Source organism: Rattus norvegicus, chromosome 2 (genome assembly GCF_021556685.1).
Source record: "Rattus norvegicus strain SHRSP/BbbUtx chromosome 2, alternate assembly SHRSP_T2T, whole genome shotgun sequence".
NCBI classification, from domain to species: domain Eukaryota; kingdom Metazoa; phylum Chordata; class Mammalia; order Rodentia; family Muridae; genus Rattus; species Rattus norvegicus.
Window position 1 is genome coordinate 121665740 of NC_141535.1, and position 21709 is coordinate 121687448.

The 21709-nt window shown below is 37.7% G+C and overlaps 1 protein-coding gene across 4 annotated transcripts in view; it reads left to right on the forward strand.

The window, feature by feature from the left end:
• The window catches only part of Afg2a (AAA ATPase AFG2A), a 191026-nt gene that overhangs the window by 114182 nt on the left and 55135 nt on the right, over positions 1-21709 (forward strand). For 2 of the 4 annotated variants that reach the window (XM_087626275.1, XM_087626279.1), the window contains exons 15-16: positions 13249-13413; positions 15445-15481. In XM_087626275.1, the coding sequence (XP_087482401.1) occupies positions 13249-13413; positions 15445-15468 (189 nt within the window). In that variant the 3' untranslated portion in view covers positions 15469-15481. 4 annotated transcript variants of the gene reach the window in all.

Consider the following 21709-nt stretch of genomic DNA (forward strand, 5'->3'; position numbering starts at 1 on the left):
AACTTTCAAATCTGTGGTCCTATTAATTTTATTTTTCAGAGCAGTGTTAATTCAATGACCCACGTGGAAGATGTTTTTAAATGACTTTTTGAGAGAATGTGTTAGGTTTATTACAGTTGCATTTCAAAGCTTTCAAACCTTTTTAAGGTTTAAAGTATTTGGTTAAAGTACATACATACACAAAAGAAAAATCACTATGTCCGTCCTCAGAAAATGTTTAAATGCTACTCCAAGGAATGACCCTGGCTTCTAGCACCTGTATCTTCAGCTAATACCTGTCTCCCCTTCTCACTCTGCTCTCTGTTCTGTCCTCCCTAAATCACTTATTTATTTAACTTTAAAGAATCAGAAAACTCCGGGGCCTGGGGATTTAGCTCAGTGGTAGAGCGCTTACCTAGGAAGCGCAAGGCCCTGGGTTCGGTCCCCAGCTCCGAAAAAAAAGAACCAAAAAAAAAAAAAAAAAAGAATCAGAAAACTCCTTTCTTAATGAAATTTAGAATAAAAGCAATATGGTTACTAAAGATCATCTACCCGCACAGCACCAGCATGCCATATTGAGTATTTACTTTGGAAACCATTCCTTCTGGCTTCAATAAAGACAAGAAACATCTCTGATAAAGGGTGGGTAGCTCTCTGTTGCTTGGAAAGAAACACTCATTTTACTTCTGAGTACATTTTTGTGCAATGAGATGAATTCTCCATTTTCATGAACAGGGTGTATGTCATTGTGTATATTGTAAAAATCTATTGTCTTTGTTTCTTCATATACATAAACCAGATGTGTGTGTGTGTGTGTGTGTGTGTGTGTGTGTGTGTGTGTGTGTGTGTGTTAAAATACTTCAAAAGGCTTTAAACATAGACTCTTCTTAGCCAACACAACCATTTGACACAGGCAACCCATAGGTTTGCAACAGGTGATCAATCCGCTGCCAGAAGCTTCTGGTTTAGGATTAACTCATTAGGATTGTTGCCTTTACTATTAAGCTCCCACATTTATAAAGGGTAAAATGTGTACAGATGACTTACATTCCTAATGTTTTACATTTCTTATAAAAGACAGGAAGACAGTAACATAATCTACAAACGATCCCACCCCCGCTGCTGCAGCAACCTTGAGAGGGAGGTGGTATTTTTTTGTTTGTTTGTTTGGTTTGGTTTTGGTGGGTTTTTTTTTGTTTTTTTTTTTTTTGTTTTGTTTTTTTTTTTTTTTGTTTTTTTTGCTAGTTGCTTTTTTGGGGAGGAGGATTGTTTATAAAAGCATTATTTCTGGATATCTATGCTTTTTAAACTTTTATTGATGCTTCACATCATGTACCCCAATCCTACTCATCTCCCAATTTCTTTGTATCCACCCTTGCAACCTCTTCCCTACTGCAAATTCTTTAAAAAAAAAAAAATCTCATCTTGGAAAATGTATTGTGTCACAGTGTGTTCCACTATATACCCTTCTTTCCACACCTCTTTACTTGCAAGTGTTCATTACTACACTGTCAATACTGCATCTTTACCAGGACTGCTCTTGAATATCCTGTTGTTGCTCTGTGTTATGGAAATTCTGCAGCTTTGAATCTGCAGTACTGGCCCTTTCATGTGCCCCAGCAGTTCATAAATGGGTAGATGTTGGCGTGGTCCAACTCAAAACCCTGGTCTGTGCTGAGTTGGTCAGCCTGACAGCTCTTCTGAACCTTCACCACCAGGGGGAGCGCTCCAGCACTGTCTCTCACCAATGCCACAGCCATCAAGGTTGGGGCCAACTTATCCCCAACAGTGCAGCCAGGGTGAGCTCTACCCTGCTGTGCTGGTGAGGGGTGGGATCAGCTCTCCACCTGCTGCAAGTGGTGAGAGGTGAGGGAGTTCTTACCATCACTACTCATTTTTATGAAGATGTTATTTTTTTTTAACTTGCACAATCTAAAGTGATAACAACACTAAGGGATGTTAAGATACAATTTTGAAATCAAGGGTTGAGGGCACAGAATCAAAGTGTATTCAATTTCTTGTTCATATCCTCTGACTGTTAACCTCTTCAGGCTCCCATTTCTTTTCTTATAAACTACTTCTGAGTCTTAGGAAGAAGATTGCTTAAACACCACAGGAAAGAACTTAACATGGTTGGAATATACAATGAAGGCTTCGTGTCATTATTTGAATTATTGCTTCATGCTTGTTCCACTCTGCCCCTTAAATCAAGTGTGAAGGAAAGGTACTTTTCTTTGAGCTAAAGATTTCATTCAGCTTGTTTAGGGATTTGCTTTTCCTTTGGCTGTGAGCCTTCCCTCATTTGTATCGTGATGCAGTAGTTAAATATGGACTTTAGAGCAAGACAGACTCTCCAGTCCTGGCTTTACCACTTAGAATATCACTTTAGGCAACTTAGGTACTTTGTAAAGTGAGGGTAATAATCGTGCCCCATTCTTGGGGCTGTTAGCTGTACTAAGTAGGTATTCTTCATGAAAAGTTTAGAACAGTATCCAGAATCTAGAGATTTTCATACACAGATACTACTTTGCTCTCTGTCTTCATAACCCAGCATCTTTTTCCCTTTTAACTGTAGCATGTGAGTATAATAGATCAGTGAACTGCAGTGTGGCTCTCCTAAACACAGATGTGGAGCCATTTGCTCTGATCTGTGTTCCATCTGGGAGCTGAGCCCTGGATGTACACACAGTCGAGTAAAGGAAAGTGGGAAAACTTGGGTTTGTGATCAGTGTAGGCAGCACACCTTTTAATGTTTACTTCTATGTTATGCACAGTGTGTTAATATGAGGACATGTCTATATTTTCTGAGTAAATATAGTAAAACTAAGAAAAAGAACTCTATTTATGCTAATGAAATAAAAGTTTGGTGTGAACATTAAAAACTTAAGTTATTTAAAAAGGTAATTCCTAAAATTTAGTTAGATCGAAATTTGGTAGCTGGAGAGAGATAGTATCAGCCAATAAGGTGCTTACCACAAAAGCACATGGGACATGAATTTGATACCCAGAACCAGTAAAAAACGCTGAACATGGTGGCATTTGCTTTTGATCTCAACACTAGGGAGGCAGAGACAATAGGAACTCTTGGCTCAATGGCCAACCAATATAGCTAAATTTGAAAACTCCAAGCCATAAAGAGACTCTGCCTCAGAACGCAGTGTGGATGGCCATAGTGAAGGACATCACTCATTACTGATCTCCAGCCATGTGTGCTTATGGACACAGAAATAAAGAAATCCTATAGGAACACTGGGATTGCAAATGCATGCAATCTCATCCAGCTTTTAAAATTGGAACAAACATGTCATTAAAATAGGTGTTCTCTCTCTCTCTCTCTCTCTCTCTCTCTCTCTCTCTCTCTCTTCTCTCTCTCTCTCTCTCTCTCTCTCTCTCTCTCTCTCTCTCTCTCTCTGTGTGTGTGTGTGTGTGTGTGTGTGTGTGTGTGTATGTGTGTGTTGGGGGCAGTGCTTAGAATATGAACAAATACTCTTATGTAACCTTTAAACAGAAATGTGACCAGTGTGTAGATGAGATTCAGAAAATGAATTTCTTGTGTGCATCAGCAGTTTGGGGAACGTAACCCGAATCTATCTGGAGTACAGTTCAAGGAGTATAGACAATATTGTTCCAGCAGAGATTCCTCTGGAAGATTGTCCTGTCTTAAGGGGGCTGTAAGAACCAGGATTATGGGGGGTTGGGGTAGAGAATTAAGTGGAGAACAGATTTTCCTGCTCACTACCATCATCTACTTCTTCCGTTAACAGCCTGTGGCTGTATTGATTTGGAATATCATAAAATATATAAATATACCAGGAATTTTCCTGCTTCTTTCTGCCTTCTGGAAATACTTTTTACAAAGTGAATTTAATAGGAACACTTGAAAGATTAGTTGCATTGTTTTTCTTCCTTCTGTGACTTTTGAAAAAGCAGATTTCCATGTTACAATGGGGAGAATTAAAATAGTTGTAGGTAAATGGCAGCTTGGCTTTATGAAAGAACCTGTCCTTTAGATGTAGGTGAAGACATGTCAGACTAGTAAAGGAAGGTAGGAGGCTGAGTTGTTCTTGTTCACTTTTCACCCTTAAGGCTGCAGTGCTCTGAGCTGCATTCCTTCTGAACACCTGCTTTCACATGCATCAAGTCTTTTCTTGCACAGTACTATAGGGTTTTGCAGACCTGAGCAAGCCCAGCATTGGACAGAAACTTTCAGATTGATTGATTGATTTGTTTTAATACAAATACGTGCTTATATGTTGGCACACAATTTTTTTTTTTTAAGAAATGTTTTTCAAAGAATATTGTAACCCTAGCTCCTAATGCTGTCCCTGGCACATTGTAGGCACTCAGCTGGTGTCAGTGGGATTGATCTGTTTTCAGAAGCTTCAGGCTGGACAGAGCTATTGGCCAAGTGTTGGATCACGGATTGAATTTAAGTGCTAGTTAGAAGGAAGTTTCACTAGAACTTGAAAATGGCTAGTAAGGGTTCAGGTTCTGATTGGTAGGCATTGTTGTCTTTGCAGAATTATGAGCCCATTTAAAGGAAGTTTTGCTTGTCTTTATCTCCTACACAGTAGAGATGTATTGTCAGAAGGGAGTGTCTGGTAATGAGTTAAGATCTTTGCCCTTAAACTGTGATAGTCTGTTTCAAGTTGTGCTTCATTCATGAATTCCTTGCATACTGCATCCAGAACCAGAAGTCAAACTTCTCACATGATTAAAAATCCTCCACAATTTTCTATGAACTGTTAGATTGCCTAACATGTACAGTGTCATGCTTGTGGGTTTTTCCCCACCTGCCTTTATCTCCATGTTCCTGAGTGTCTTCCACCAGTGCTGCTTTCCCACATGGATTCAACATTTGTCGTAGATAGAAAAAACTAGGTGAAATCACTTTCCTTGGCTGTCTTGGACTTCCTGAAGCTGAATAATGCAGTACCTTGGGAGTGGTCTGTCCCTGCTCTGTCCATTGTCATGTGGAATGCCTCCCTGAATGGACTGCATGCTGTTGTACATGTTCTTAGCAACACCTCACCTTCTCAACATGATGAACTTCACTTGGTAATTTAAGGCCTGACTCCTTGGCATTACGAAATATCTGTGGGTATTTTAAATCCATTTGACCATTTTGTTTCCAGACTACTTTAGATAAATAAATCTTAACGTAGAAGTTCTTTTCATTTTTGGACCCAGTTGTAATAATATGGTTTTAATGTTAATTCCTGCTATACCAACAATATTTTTGTACTTGTTATATATTTTGTACATTTATTTATGTGGGGCAATGCCAGTGGTGGAGATTTTAATGAGAATGATCCCCATGGGCTCATATTTTTGAATATGTGTTCACCAGTTGGTAGAACTATTTGTGAAAGGTTAGTAGGGATGGTCTTCTTGGAGAACTGTATGTCACTGAGGGTGGACTTTGAGGTTTCAGAAGAACTCCAGCCATTCCCAGTGTCTCAGCCATGTGGTTGTGTCTCAGGATGTGAGCTCTTGTATCCATATCTATACCATTCCAGTACCATGCCCACTGCCAAGATGAAAACCGTAAGCCTCGATTAAATGTACTTTCTTTTGTAAGTTGCTTTGATCATGGTAATATATCACAGCAAAAGATAAGTAATTGTGTGTAAGTGTGTAAATGTGGGCGTACACATACAGAGAACAACTTACAAGAGTCAGTTCTCTTCTTCCACTGTTCAGGACTAGGGGATCCTCCATTCCTCTTTTGCAAAAAGCATTTTTTCCTGCTGAGCTGTCTAATTTTTGACTTTTAGCAAGGCAAAATTATAATGGACAGTTCCTTGAGTTATAAAAAATAAGAAACATCCTTCTCTCATAGATTATATTTTCTATTCTATTATTTTCAAATATACCCATCTTCAAAAAAATTCACGAGAGTGTATACATACACACACACACTAAAGATAGAATATAGGCTCTTGAGAATTTCTAATCTAAGGGTTGTAAGTTAATTATAAAGAGGTTTAGAGTTTTAAATTATTTTTCTGAACATATGACTGTTAAATGATTCAACTAGAATGTTAATTCAGTTAGGTGGATCTTTTGTTCTTGCTTTTAACATAGTACACCAAAGAATAAGTTTAAGATCCAGTTATATACTCACAAAATTCAAAGTTTTTTTTTTTTTTTTACAAAGGAGGATGCTTGAAATTGAGCTCCAAAAAGAGATTGTGTTTGCATGACATGTGGGTGGAAGAGAAAGTTATCCTGAGTTGAGAAGCATATGTGTGAGGACAGGGAGGCAGAAAGCCCTGTGGTGAATTTGTAAATTTGGTACTTACATGGAAAAAAAAATATATATATAGATAGATAGAGAGATAAATAGATAGATAGCGGGGGGGGGGAGGAAGGAGTTGGGGAGGGGCAAGACTGCAGGCAGAAAAGTATCTGGCAAAGCTTGCTCAACTGAGTGAATATTTATTAAGTGGTTCATGAATGCCATGGTTGAACAGATGAGTGAATGTGGTTTCTGCCATTCCTTTCAGTCTGCAGTCTGTTGGAAAGACCATAATTAAACACACAAATGATACAGACGCAAGTAGCCGTGATGTTAGTGGAGACTTGGGAGTAGTGTTAACCCCATGTACTACTATCCTAGAATTAGGGGAAAGAGAAGTGGGTAGGATAAAGCCAAGGTTTCTTTGAAACAAACCAGACTTGTTACACGCTAACCTGTTCTGGAGGTTTTCTCCATGAATTGTGGGCACCTCATTGGTCTCTTTTGATTGAGGGGGGAAGGCCTGTCTGTTCAGCCCTGGAGGAGTGTACATACTGTTCTCACATGACCTTCACATTCAGTGACCCAAGCCAGCGAGTCCTGATTCTATTCCTTCTTTGGTTTGTTTTTTCAAGACAAGGTCTCCATATGTAGCCCTGGCTAACATAAATTCACAGCAGTCTTCCTGACTCAGTCTCCTGAATACTGGGATTACAGATAAAGTCCAATTGTTAAATTTTAGAACTTATGGAACAGAAATGGAACTTGTAACTGCCATTGGGTGTCACAAGAAACTTGGAATGTTTTGAATTCTTTATGTACAGATCATGAAGAAAGAAAGTTTGGTCTTATCAAGAACATGTTTGCTTAGGTGGGTATGCTAGAAGGATGCCATGTAGACCCTTAGAAATGGGGTCTTTTAAAGTTTGACTCTAGTAGAAAACACTTGCTTAATATGCACAAGTCCCTGGGGTCCATCCCAGTACTACAAAAAACATACCTCCAATCATACATGCATACACACACCACACACACACACACACACACACACACACACACACACACACACACACACACAGAGTCATGTTGTGATGCTGTAACTCCTGTAACTCCTTATTTGGACACAGAAGCAAAATTCAGTGATTTTTTTAAACTGTTTATAAAAGTTAAAACTTTGCATACATGCATATCTGAGTATTTGAGGATTCGTGTGGATGCATACCATTCCCTCTGATTAGAGTCCTTTTATTCTCATACATAAAGACACTAAGGGTGTTAGAGATGTGCAGACTTGCCCAAGAACTTGAATGAGTTCTCAGAAAATACAGTTAGGGTCACGGAGATAGATAGCTTAGCAGTTAAAGCAAGCTTGCCTTTTTCTGATCCCCAGAAACTCATGTAAATACTGAGTTGTTGCGATGGCCCTCCTCTTGCTCCATCAGTAAGGGTAGAAACATGAAGTCCCCAGAGAAAGCTGGCTAGCAAGACAAGCCCTATCAGCAAGCTCTGGGTTTGAGTGAAAAGCCCTTCTTCAATGATTAAGATGCCAGAGCAATCAAGTTGATTCCTTCCTGATAGTGATCTGGGCTTCCATTTACATCCACATACAGATATGGTCTGTAAAACTATGCATGCACACATGTACATGCAAAGTGGGGGGAAAGCAGCTTCCCCTGTGATTGTCTTTTAGTACTGTTCGGATGAAGATGCTACAGTATCCAAGGAGGCTTTAAGCTGGAAGGGTTCAATATTAGAAAAGGCCTGGCCATGCTGATTTCATAGAGCACTCATCACTCTGGATATATGTACTCTCATATCCCAGAACGGTACTTAAAGAAAAGAATTTAGAAAGTGTGTTAATTCATTCAGAGTTCTACAGGAAAAAAGACTCTTCCTGCTCTTTGTAAAGTATGACTTTCACTGACAAGATCAGACCCAAAAGGCCTCTCTGGCTACAGGCCCAGATGATTTGACATGCACTCAGCCTACACTGTCCTGGAGCAGCTTTAACTGAACACAGCCCAGGTGCATGGTAGGCAATCCAGCACCTAAGCAATGTTTATGCTCTGTGTTCTTTGTTCTGTTGTTCCCTTAAGCGTTAGAAAGGAAAATTTTAAACTTCCAAGGAATTTATTAGTTTTTAAGAAAAGGGTTGTTTTTAAAAAAAAAAAAACCAAAACATCCTATTTACACCTGTTTTCCCAACAACTAAACAGGGTCCAGTACAAGTCAGTGTTGGGCATCGAGGAAAGACCTGCTTTGCTTTGCTCTGCTTTGCTTTGCTTTCTTAAATTTTCACTTGTAACTCCAGCTCCAAGGCATCTGACTCCCTCTTCTGACCTCCTTGGGCAACTGCACACACAAGTTCATACCCACTTGTATGCAGGCAGCCAGGCAGACAGACAGACACACACACACATGCATATATATATATATATATATATATATATATATATATATATATATATATATATATACACACACACACACACACACACACACACACACACACACACACAGTTAAAAATAAAACTTTTTTAAAGGAAGCATGAACCTTTAAGGTTTTTCTACCCAATACTTTGCAAACATTTATAACTAGAGCCCCTTACTCCTTTTAGTGCTAACTAGACTGACTGTTGATTAACACTAGCAGGAGACAGGAAGGCACTGACGGATATATGCTAGCAGACTAAGCATTAGCATTATGGGTTAATTGAAAATCAAGAAGTGCTTGCTGTGGAATTGAAACAGTTGTAATAGATGTCATTTGCATTTATAGCAAATTCATAGTGATTGCTTTGTGACAGCTTAGAAGTTAGAGTTATTACCTCTTATGTGATTCTTGTGTAAATTTCCAAACTGATTAGTCAGAGAAAATAGTCTTTCCAAAGAGAGAAAAAAATCTCTATTGCCATTAAGTTCTTTAATTCGTAAATACTGAACCTCTAGCAAATTTAACAGTTCCTGTGCCTTTAAATTTTGCTTTAGTTACGTTTTCTTATAAGGTACATAGAATACACTAGATCGGTTATTGTATATAGTTCAATTTATGTGTAAACTTGTAAAATCACCTCTAACCAAGTTGGGTTCACTAGAAAAATTGCTTTAGCCACCAACAGTCCATCTCCTTCTGTGAGGTACTATCAACACTGCTTTGGTTCCTTTGTTACTTGAGATTTCATATAAATTAATTACATAGTATATGGTTTGGGTGGTTAATATTGGTTGTTAACTCAATAGGAAGAATCTAGAGTTGCTCAGAAGAAACTCCTCTAGGCATGCCTATGCGAGATTTTTTAGATTTGGTTAATTCAGAAGGGAAGACCCACCTTAAATACCATACAAAGAAAAAAATGAAAGAGACCTTAGCATTCCATCTCTGTTTGTAACTGCAGGCTTTTCTACCTGCACCCAAGTTCCCCAAAATAACAATGAGACTTCTTATCTATGACTAAATACCTTGGCCAATAGCTCAGCAGTTATCCTGCTTAAACTGTTCAAGTCATGCCACATGACTCCCCGCTCCTTTAGTTTCATGTGACAGTCTTCCTCAGAGTTCAAGTCAAAGCTCCCGTACCTGATTATCCCAGAAACCCTCTCTGTACAGTAACTTCCACCTACTATTTTCTGCCTAAGCTACCAAGCCAACAGCATTTTATTGACAAGGGATGTGCCATATGTTGCACAAGAGATTCTCTCTACACTGCTTCCTGACTAGAGCTATAACATGACAACTGGCTCAAGCTCCTGTCACCAGGATTTTTTTTTTTTTTAAACCATGGCAAGACTGAGGCAGCATCCTTTCATAAAGGAGTTCCTTCATTATTTGTTTTCAGAATCAACATGGGGTCTTCTACCATTCTATTCTCTACAATTGTAGCCTCATTCTCTCACACTCTCTTGTTTCTTTAGCAAATAAATTCTCCCAAGTATTATTTTGAAACACAGAATATAATTCTGTGGTGGAACACTTAGTGTACATGACCCTAAATGGAATACCTAGTACTGGAAGGGCATAGTTGCTTTCAGTATCCTGTGTCCCCTCAATTTATGTATAAACCTCAATTACCTTTCTACTTTCTTATTTAAAAGATCATATTGAATTGTATGCAATCTATAGATAAATTTTGGAATAATTATCTTAGTAATGTTGAATTATCTAATTTACAATCATGCCTTACCTATTTAGGTCTTTAATTTCAAGAGTATTCTGTGTTTTTCTATGAAGAATTCTTTTATTCGTATTTCCAGGTTGTGTTTGAATTTTATGATATATTTCAAGTAAGAGAGTTTTTACTGTTGATTTTATAGTAGCAACCAATTTTTTAAAATACTAAACTTATACTGTGTAGGCTTGGTATAACTCTTTTTTAGGATTTATTTATTTATCTATTTTAGAATTTGCATATAAACATGTTTCTGAGTTGTTGTTCTTTTAGCTTACCTTTTTACTTTACATGTTCTATATACCCTCTTTCTTCCTTACTGCTCTATTAGAATCTTTAGTACAAGAGATGGTACGTAGTATTCGGTATTTCAATGTTAAATATGTCTCTAGTTGCAGGTACTCAGTAAGTAAATACCTTTTTTCATATTGAAGAAGATCCCTTCTATTCTCAGTTTGCTGAGAGTTTAGTGTCATGAGTAGATCTTGATTTGATTGCCAAGTGCTTTTTTTTCTGCATGTATCAAAATGATCATAGTTTTTTTTTTCTTTTTTAATCAGTACAATGAAGTATTCTGATTAAATTTCAAATACCAACCCAACCTTTGGTTCCACGGATAACTCTTACTTGGTTTTGATTATTTACCCATTTTGTAACAGATTCTATTTGCCAGTATTTTGAAGATTTGGTGGTCTGTGTTTATAAAAGCCATTCTGTAATTTTCGTTCTTTATAATAATCTTTGCCAAGTTTCAAGTTAATAGCCTAACATTATAAAACAATTTAATGAGTTTTCCTTTCTATGTTCTGAAATGGTTGTATAATTTTAGTGTTTGTTTGTTTGTTTGTTTGTTTGTTTGTTTGTTTGCCTTGGTTTGGTTTGGTTGTGGCCATTGAAGCTAGCTCTCATTTCACTTAACATGGGGTTTACAAAGTTACCCTGGCTAGTTTTAAACGTCTCCTGTATTCTAGATGGGCCTTGAACTTCCATATGCTGCTTTGGCCTCTGAATGCTGCCATTGTGGGCATTTATCACAAGACCAGCTCTAAAACTGCCCTTTCTGATTATACCAACTGTAAGAATAACATTTTTAGTGTTTTTGTAAGGGAAAAGCATCATGGTTTTTGAAGTATTTCATTTCCAGTGCTTTTCATTTCTTGTGGAAGATTTTGTCTTCTGCCTTGTATCATTTGCCTTCAATCTGTAAAGCTTCTTGACCATTTTTGTGACATATATCTCCCGAAACCTTATTGTTGGTGTTCCTTTATCTGAAAATAGTTTATCCTTCATTATCAAAGGTTATTTTGTTATGAATAGGGTTCTGGGTAACAATTTTGTTTCAGCACTTGGAAAAGATTATTCCCCTGATAAAGTGCCTGAGTGTTAGGTTGGGGAGTCTTTAGTTGTTTACCCACTCTAGTTGGCAGCGTGAACCTAGGAGAATGAGACCTAAAATAGGAGAATGGTTTAAGTCTCATGCATAGCCAACTTTATTCAGAACATCAGACAATTTATACTCTGAGAAGTATGAAGAGTCCTCCAAGTAAACTATATAATCAAGAAGACAAGCTACAGATGACAAAAACATGTTTTCCAGAGAAGCATATGAATAATAATGGAAGTAAACTCACACCTATGTACTACACCTAGGAAGAGAATGAAAACGTATTCCAAGAACAGTTCTGTGCTTTGAAGAAACTGAATTCACAAGTTGTTTCCTGGTGTTTTCTCACAAGCACTCAGAATTTTCCTCCCACAACTCCATTCTTGGACAGTGTTCCAATGATTATTGATTCCAGTGTCCCTTGTGTTTCCTGTGTTTAAGATACTCTTGAATTGGAGATGTTAGCAGTTGGACTGAAACCTTCTTTTTATCCTATTGGAGCTTCTTTACTATGAATTTGTGTTTTGCTTGTCTAGTTGAAGAAAATTTGGGGCCCTTAGTTCTTCAGATTTTTTTTTGATATTGTTTATTCCACAAAAGTGATCTTTTAATGTAAATTTTATCATTTCAGTTTTCAACTTTCCAGCATTAACAGTAGAATATTTTCTACAATGTGTCTTCCTGACCTCACTTCTTACCTCTTGTTTTCATTATTCACTATGCCTCAGTCTCTTTGGGTTTCTTTCTCTCCTGCTATGTGTCACTTGTTTTTCTTTGTATTTGATCTTCTCTTTACCTTGAATCTTCTTCCAACATCTCTTCATGTGTCTAGCTTCTTTGAGTGTTTGTGCAAGGCTTTTCCGATTGGCCCATCTAAATGCTACTCCATTCTCTCTAAAGATACACATCTACTTCAGTACCTTTGTTGAGATGCCATATGGATGTATGTTTGACACATTTGTTCTTTTTCTCAATACCAAAGCTATCTTGTGAGTAACACATACTCAGTAAATTTTCTGAGTAAGTTCATTGGGTCTGACGTAGCAGAGGCATTAGCTTTCAGTAAAATGCTGAAAACATTCAATTGACTAAATTTATCTCTAGGTCTGTTCCTTTGCCATAGCTGTGCTATTTTTAGGGCTCTCTAAACAGCAATTAGCTTATTCTGTATTTTATGACTTAATTGAAGGAAGCTTTTTAAAACTTTTTTTTTCATATAGTAAGTACAAGTCATTTCTATAATGACAGTTGTTCAGAAAGTTTCCTGGAACTATTGTTTTCCTATCTTCAGAAATCAATTAGACACTGTGTATATTCTGAAATATATTATGGGGCATCTAGGACTTGCATTATTTGTTAATTGAGGATAATAGTTTTGTGGATATTTCTGAAAAAGTAGGTGATCTCTTTTCCTGACTGCCTTTGATATGGAGTGTCAGTCCTGAGCATAGCTAAGCTTTGCTGTTCCTTCTCTGTAGGCTCTGATGAGGCCTGGAAGAATTGACAGGATCATTTATGTGCCCTTACCGGATGCAGCAACAAGAAGGGAAATACTGAACTTGCAGTTCCACTCAATGCCAATCAGTAACGAGGTTGACCTGGATGAACTGGTCCTCCAAACTGACACCTACTCAGGAGCAGAGGTAAGATAATTCCCCCAAATGCAGATGTATCTCAGAGGTAGAACACATGCTTAGCATGCAAAGGGCCTGGGTTCAACCCCCAAGCACACACCCACACCCCATACCTCCCACACATCCCATAAAGAAAAATTGGAGTGGAAGGGAAGCAGTGTGGTTCATGGTTGTTAAGCAAAGATTAAGCAAAAGATGCCTCTTGCTAACACCTGTGTTAATTTTCTGTGAACCAACAAATCTTCAAATAAACAATTACTAAATCACATTACACTTTACTTGACCTCTGTTGACTCTTATTGTTTTATTACCTAGATCTAATGATTTTGTCAAACTAGTATACCATATAGCACAGTGGGAGGATCACTGGACCAGAAGAAGCTGACTCTGTTAGATTTCCTGACTCCCATTTCTAGCTAGTCGGCCAACATACTTTATTGAACTTGAGTTCCTTTTGTTAAACTACCAATTAATAAGGTAGAATAGATTTTTCTCCTCTTTTCTTGTGGAGGTGATATTAGAATGTCATAAACATCTTTGCAAAGTGATTACATAATTTTAACTGTTTGATCTACTTTTGATCACAAAGATTACTAAATAAATAAATAAATAAATAAATAAATAAATAAATAAATAAATGGACTATCTGCCCTTAACCGTTTTATGTATGGAAGATGAGCATTTTCCCTCTCCTTAGAAAATCTCCCACTAAGCCAATTTTTGTTATAAAATAAAATTCAATGAAGTAATTAAGTAACTTTTTTAATTACATGGACCACCACAATCCCTAGGACTAGAAATTGAACACAGGGTCTCATGCATGCTAGGCAAGGACTTTATCATTGAACTACATCACAGACTCCTATATATATTTCTTCCAAAACCTATGTACCTAATACTGTAGCACAGAATTCGCTTCAGAATACCACTAAAATGGATCTTGCTGGTATTTTAATATTCTAAATAAGAAATCATATATTCATTTGATTGAGGGCTTTATATGTTTTTATCTGCTGTTTTATCTTCCAACTTTTGAAGAAAAAAAGAGATAAACACATATAATCAGGCAAATTTCCATGGAGTTGGCTTTAGTAGCTCATACAGTCATTGTAAATACCACCAAAAAGTCACGGTACTTACCAGCTGTGGAAAGCGGCCTAAGAAGCAGTTGGGGTACACTGACCTGAGTCCTATCTGAAACAGCAGTATTTACTGTCATCTGAGTGATTGTGGAATTAATATGACAGAAGACTCAGGCATTTCTAAAGGAGGCTTTTGATGTCAGCGTAGGGCCTAGCATTGAGTATATAACATGTCAAGTTATAAGAACAAGGAGAAGAAACTATAATTCCCTCATCTAAACAAAATGGAAGGTTAGCAGGATGTCAGCCCACCTTTTATTTTGAACTAATTCATGATAGTCATACTTTACTACAAATCAGAAATAAAAGTTGATGAATTTTAATCTGGCTAGAAAGAAAAAATGTATTTGGTGCCAGCAGTTATACCGTCTAGCCCGATCTTACACAGTATATGTCTTATTCTATCTAAAATGAAAACATGTTTACAGTCAGTTTTAGTATCCAATGTAGATTGATTGCCACAATCTACAAATTGCCACAGAAAAACAGTAGTAAATTCTGTGCTTCTTAAGTTATTTTATGTCCCAAATGGTCAGGCTTTGCGGAAACCACTCTGACCTTACTTAGTGTATGTATGGTTAATAACTTCTGAGGAATAGGAGCTTCTCAGAGCTGCATCCTATTACCTCTGAGGTGTCTGATTCAGAGGAAACAGGCTTCTCACAGAATTGGGTATTTATTGGGATGGGAAGGATGGATGGATGGATGGATGGATGGATGGATGGATGGATGGATGGATGGTTGTTTTAAATAGTTGAGCAGTTAACAGACATATTTTTAAAAGTATTTAAATGTTAAAACTGATAAACAGGAAATTTAACAATCAAAACTTAAATTTAGACAAAAATGTAAGATCTCATCTTTTCTCTCTCTCTCTTTTTGTCTGTCTTTTCATCAGAGTGACAACAGTGCTACAGTTTGAAGGCCAAAATTAGGTTTGATTTTTTTTTTATAGTAAAATGAATGTAAAATGATAATCTCAGTCACATTTCTTCTTTTGGTTTCTAATTAAAACAATATAGCTGTGGTTGAGGTAGATATGATTCTCTTACTTTTAATGACTGTGATTGGTCAAGGTTACTTTCAAGCAAGTATTCTCCTTTTAGCCAGACAGTGTTGTTCTATAAAAACCTTGGCTTGAAGCAGAACTTGGAATTCTTCTGAGACATTGCATTTTCCCTCCTGGAGAGGACATACAAAGTAAAGCCTATTGTAAGCCCCAGGAGCATCTTAGAGGAAGTGTTAGCACAGTGGATCTCAACCTCTAGGTTGCAACCCCTTGAGGGGGCTGAATGACCCTTTCACAGGGGTCACCTAAGATCATCAGAAAACAGAGATATTTATTTATATTATGATTCATAAAAGAAGCAAAAATGAAGTTATGAAGTAGCAATGAAAATCATTTTATGGTCGGGGGGTCACTACAAGATGAGGGACAGTATTACAGGGTCACAACATTAGGACGGTTGAGAACCACTGAGCTACAGTCTCTTCCCCTGTTCCTGTGAGTCTGATGTAATAGGTACCTTTTAGAAGTGGAATAGCACAAGGATATGGGGGAGTGATAGGTCAGCTGTCTGGGCTTCCCGCTAGGTTTTTCTGGAAGGTGTGCTAATGAGACAGTGGAAATTCAGCTTGGAAGCAAATAAGTCATCATTGTTGTTGTGTCAAATGTTTTTGTTTTCTTTTGCTTTCATTTTGTTTAAAGTTGTTTTGTAACCATTCCAGTTAGTTTTGGTAAACTTTTAGCTCTAAATGTATACTACAGTTGGCATCCTTGCTGTTGGTGATAAGAGATGATTTCCTCTGTTTTGGAGAAATTGCTAGCATAGGCCAAAAGCTACTGGCTCTGAGGCATTTATTTGGGTTGAATTTTTATTTACGTTTAGATTTCAATCTTCTTTCCAGTGATTATTTCAGAAAGGGTCATCTGTAAAAATGATCCCCCACATTAGAATGATTTCTCTTAAAACTTTTTCTAGCATGATTGATGATGAAAAATGATGCGTATTTGGTAGAAGCCACAGCCATGCTTTGAATCTTGAGATGTAGATATTTACTCATGTACTTGCTATGGGGTTTTTGTCTTTTGAGACATGATCTTGCTATATAGTTCTGGTTAGCCTGGTATAAATGGAATTCATTATATAGCTCAGGCTAGCTCTAGGGCATAATAATTCTGCCTCTGCCTCTGCTTTCCCATGCTTGAATTGCATGTGAGTCACCACACTGAGCTTGACTTGATCTTTCCCAGGCTGAAGCTATCACTAAACTAGGTACACTCTTGGGTGCTGGACTCCCAGTTGTCTGTGCAGACCACGGTTTAAACTGCTGGTCCATGGAGTGCCCAGCTGTTACAGTCATCAGCGTAGGTAAACTTGGGGGAAGGGGAGTATTTTTCCCCTACCTTATCAGATGTGACATGAGTCAAGGAGCACCTGTACTTCTGAGAGTCAGGTACCCGCTATCCATTCTGTGAATACTATAGACAATCAGTGTCCATTAAGCTTTACAGATTTCTTTCAGAGACAGAAGTGACAAGATGGATTAGGAAAGTGTGGATGCTGCCTAAAGTTGACCTTTAGTAGAATCCTGGCTCTTCCAGTGGTCTTCAAGATGTTATTAACTCCTTGTTCCCACATATATATATAATTTTTATGTGATTGAAACTGTTTGACTGGTTAAATGGGATAACAAATCTAAATCAAAGAAGCAAGCCTGCCACTCATTAGAGGTCTTTCCTTTTTTCTCCTGCTTCTCAGTTAGGTATTTGTACTTGACCACTAAAATGTCAAACAGTGTTGCTACTAATTAGTAATATATTTTGTGTTGACAAAATAACTAGATAAACTTTTCTGAAAACCAAAAAATTATTTGTATTAATTCATTTTATAAAGTTTTTTTAAACTTTAACTTCATATTAACTTAGGCTGTTCATCCTTGTTTCAGTATTTAAATTATGTGTCTTCTAAAATTTTGTTTTTAGTTTATGTCCCCCTTGTGTCTAATAAAAGTTATTGAAGTTTCTATACATACTTGACATGGAGGGGGGAGGGATATCTCCCATTGGGCCTTTTTTTTTTTCTTAATCTTTTTTTTAATCTTTTATTTTTAGTTTTACTTATTTATTTTTTTAATTTTTTCGATCTTTATTAAACTGGGTATTTATTTACATTTGAAATGTTATTCCCTTTCCTAGTTTCCAGGCCAACATCCCCCTAACCCTTCTCCTTCCCCTTCTACATGGGTGTTCCCCTCCCAGACCTTCCCCCATTACCGCCCTCCTCCCAAGAAACCTGTTCACTGGGGGTCCAGCCTTGGCAGGACCAAGGGCTTCCCCTTCCACTGGTGCTCTTACTAGGCTATTCATTGCTACCTATGCAGTTGGAACCCAGGGTCAGTCCATGTATAGTCTTTGGGTAATGGCTTAGTCCCTGGAAGCTCTGGTTGGTTGGTATTGTTGTTCATATGGGGTCTCAAGCCCCTTCAAGCTCTTTCAGTCCTTTCTCTGATTCCTTCAACAGGGGTACCATTCTCAGTTCAGTGGTTTGCTGCTGGCATTTGCCTATGTATTTGCCATATTCTGACTGTGTCTCTCAGGAGAGATCTACATCTGGTTCCTGTCAGCCTGCACTTCTTTGCTTCATCCATCTTATCTAGTTTGGTGGCTGTATATGTATGGGCCACATGTGGGGCAGGCTCTGAATGGGCGTTCTTTTCAGCCTCTATTCTAAACTTTGGCTCCCTATTCCCTCCCAAGGGTATTCTTGTTCCCCTTTTAAAGAAGGAGTGAAGCATTCGCATTTGGGTCATATTTCTTGAGTTTCATGTGTTCTATGCATCTAGGGTAAGTCGAACATTTGGGATAATATCCACTTATCAATGAGTGCATACCATGTGTGTTTTTCTGTGATTGGGTTACTTCACTCAGGATGATATTTTCCAGTTCCATCCATTTGCCTATGAATTTCATAAACTCATTGGTTTTGATAGCTGAGTAGTATTCCATTGTGTAGATGTACCACATTTTCTGTATCCATTCCTCTGTTGAAGGGCATCTGGGTTCTTTCCAGCTTCTGGCTATTATAAACAAGGCTGCTATGAACATAGTGGAGCACGTGTCTTTGTTATATGTTGGGGCATCTTTTGGGTATATGCCCAAGAGAGGTATAGCTGGGTCCTCAGGTAGTTCAATGTCCAATTTTCTGAGGAACCTCCAGACTGATTTCCAGAATGGTTGTACCAGTTTGCAATCCCACCAACAGTGGAGGAGTGTTCCTCTTTCTCCTAATCCTCACCAGCATTTGTTGTCATCTGAGTTTTTGATCTTAGCCATTCTCACCGGTGTGAGGTGAAATCTCAGGGTTGTTTTGATTTGCATTTCCCTTATGACTAAAGATGTTGAACATTTCTTTAGGTATTTCTCAGCCATTCTATATTCCTCAGCTGTGAATTCTTTGTTTATCTCTGAACCCCACTTTTTAATAGGGTTATTTGTCTCCCTGCAGTTAACTTCTTGAGTTCTTTGTATATTTTGAATATGAGCCCTCTATCAGTTGTAGGATTGGTAAAGATCTTTTCCCAATCTGTTGGTTGCCGTTTTGTCCTAACCACAGTGTCCTTTGCCTTACAGAAGCTTTGCAGTTTTATGAGATCCCATTTGGGTCTTCTTAATTCAAGAAAGTTTGTTCACCATGAGTGAGCTATTGCATCTACTAAAAAAAGAGCCTTGAATGACTTTCTGTCTCACTAAATGTTCCTGTTGACATCTCTCCTATAGAGTGAAGATAAGAACTATTAACTGCCAGTCAGAATATCTGTACTTCCTCTATTCAGAGTCTCCTGTGTAGCACTTGGTTGCTGCCCTAAGTCTGAGAATCTGATACATATTTACTTTTCACATAACCAGTCTACCTAACAGCAAGCACATCTAAGATTGAAACAAGAAATGAGTATCAGGAAAGGAAAAGCTTTGGGTGTCTCAGGTTTTCCACTTGTGCTAATAGAAAACAGCTGACTGCAGGGCTTGTTACTACAGAATAGAAAGTACATCCCAGCAACACCCTCAGCCCTCTTTGTCTTCTCCCACTCTTGGGAAGGAGCCCTGTAGAGATCCATTGCCTAGCTATCTAGCCTTCCATTAACATTTGAGATCTCTAATGTCTCTCTGTTCTTCCTGGCATTTTTATTCTAAAGTCTAACACCAGAATTTCAATGTTCTTCCCTTGCTTAGCCTCCTAACATCAGTGGTATGTCTTCATGGGCAGAGCATTGTACCCCATAATGACCTTTTCTCTAAGGACCTGTATTCCTGTTTCTGTTTGACTTTTTACTCTTTAGTCCCTTATTCATTCATTAATATGAGTTTCAACCACATTTTCTAGGACGGAGGCTAGGTCTACACCTTTTGGAATACCCAGAGCATTCACGCGTGATTCTACCTCATTTTCCAAACAAAAATATTGACTTCACTAATTAAAATGGCACCCCATGATTTTGTCTTTTCTGATGCATTTTCTGAATACCCTGACTCTTTGTAAGTAGTTGAACCTCTAAAGAACCAGAGCTAAGCAGAACCAACCAAATTATCTAAGATAACAAACCCAGTATAAAATCTAGATCTTCTGTTCCTTCTGAGATACTCATGACCTCTTCATGTTTTGGCTTCTCTAAACATTTGATGATGAAACTATATGTTTCTCTTTATAATAATTATCTTTGACCCTTTTACTCCCCCTCTCAAATGTACAACCTGTTCGAAGTTGAGAATCTATGAGGCTTTAATTCATTTATTTCATTTCCCAAATATTATAATATTTACAGTTTAGAGAGAAAGGAATATAAAAACTAAATTCTGTATTGATGCATATATGTGGACAGATCCTGTGATGTGCACAGCGAATGCTACAGAAGAAAAGAAGTCAGGACTCAGAAGCTGGAAAAGAAAGGGACAGTGAGTGCCCAGTTGATCTAAGTCCTATTGTTAGTCTCTAGAATTTCCTCAAGTACAAATGATTCTGACAGAAGACTGAGATGCATGGAAGTATAGTGTGGCCTACAGTCTAGGTTGAACACAAATGAAGAAAGAATTATATACAAGGAGTAGAAGATAAGGCAGAAAAAGTATGTCAGACTTAGAAGTGAACTTAGATGTAGTCTGTCTGGTGAATGTCCTTAGGGAAGTGTAGTTGAGTATTGTTATCAGATGCATGTTACCATTAGTCTGGTGGCATATGTAGCTGGCTGGCCAAGTGTCTTCATGTAAATAAGGGGTTCCTTTATCTGCTTGATGACAGCTTCCTGGTAAAGCATAAAACTTATCACTTATATACACATACACTTGGTGTATATCAGTTCTTTTCATCCCTTAGGTGACACATTTGCAAGTACAGCCTTCATGTGTGGGAAAACCTCTGCTCTTTTTGTCTTGTTCACCTTCATGTCAGTCATATTACTGAGCATAATACTTTCTATAGAAATGATTCATTGAGCAGACTGATCCACAAAATTTACATTTCAGGTGGGTAAACTATACTCTGTGACTATAAGATTTGCCTTATATAGAAATAGCTGTATTAGCACTGTACATATTACCTCCATGAATTGCCAGATTATTAGTAAAGTGGGTCATGTAAAAAAATGAATTTGACTAAAACCTTTAGGGCAAAATTTTATGTGTAGCCTTGATGTAAAAGAATTATGAAAGGACCCTTTAGAGCAGGAAGCCAGCACTTCCATGTATACTACTTACATACTGAGCGTAGATATGTCAGACTGACTTTCAGCCAGCTCAACCTCTTCTCCTCACCCTTCTCTCATATTTTATGGCCTACATATTAAGTGCAAAAATTTAGTAAAATTTAAAACCCATTTTAAATGTTAATTACAAGTTTTTCCCTTTTCTAAGACTTCTATCTTTTAATAGGGGAGAATAGGGTGTGGGCAGTGTGATCTTCTGTAGCATTAAAATAGGATTCCATGCTTGTTATAGATTATCATTCTTGTATAGGAATCCATTAGGAGTTTGACTGAAGGATGTTTATCATGGTTGTGCTTGTCTCAAATTGCTTTGGGAAACCTGTGCTCTAAATACTTTCTTATATGGCTCATAGATCTCTATCACAGCACCAGAGGAGTAAGAACCTTAAAGAGACATTCCTCTA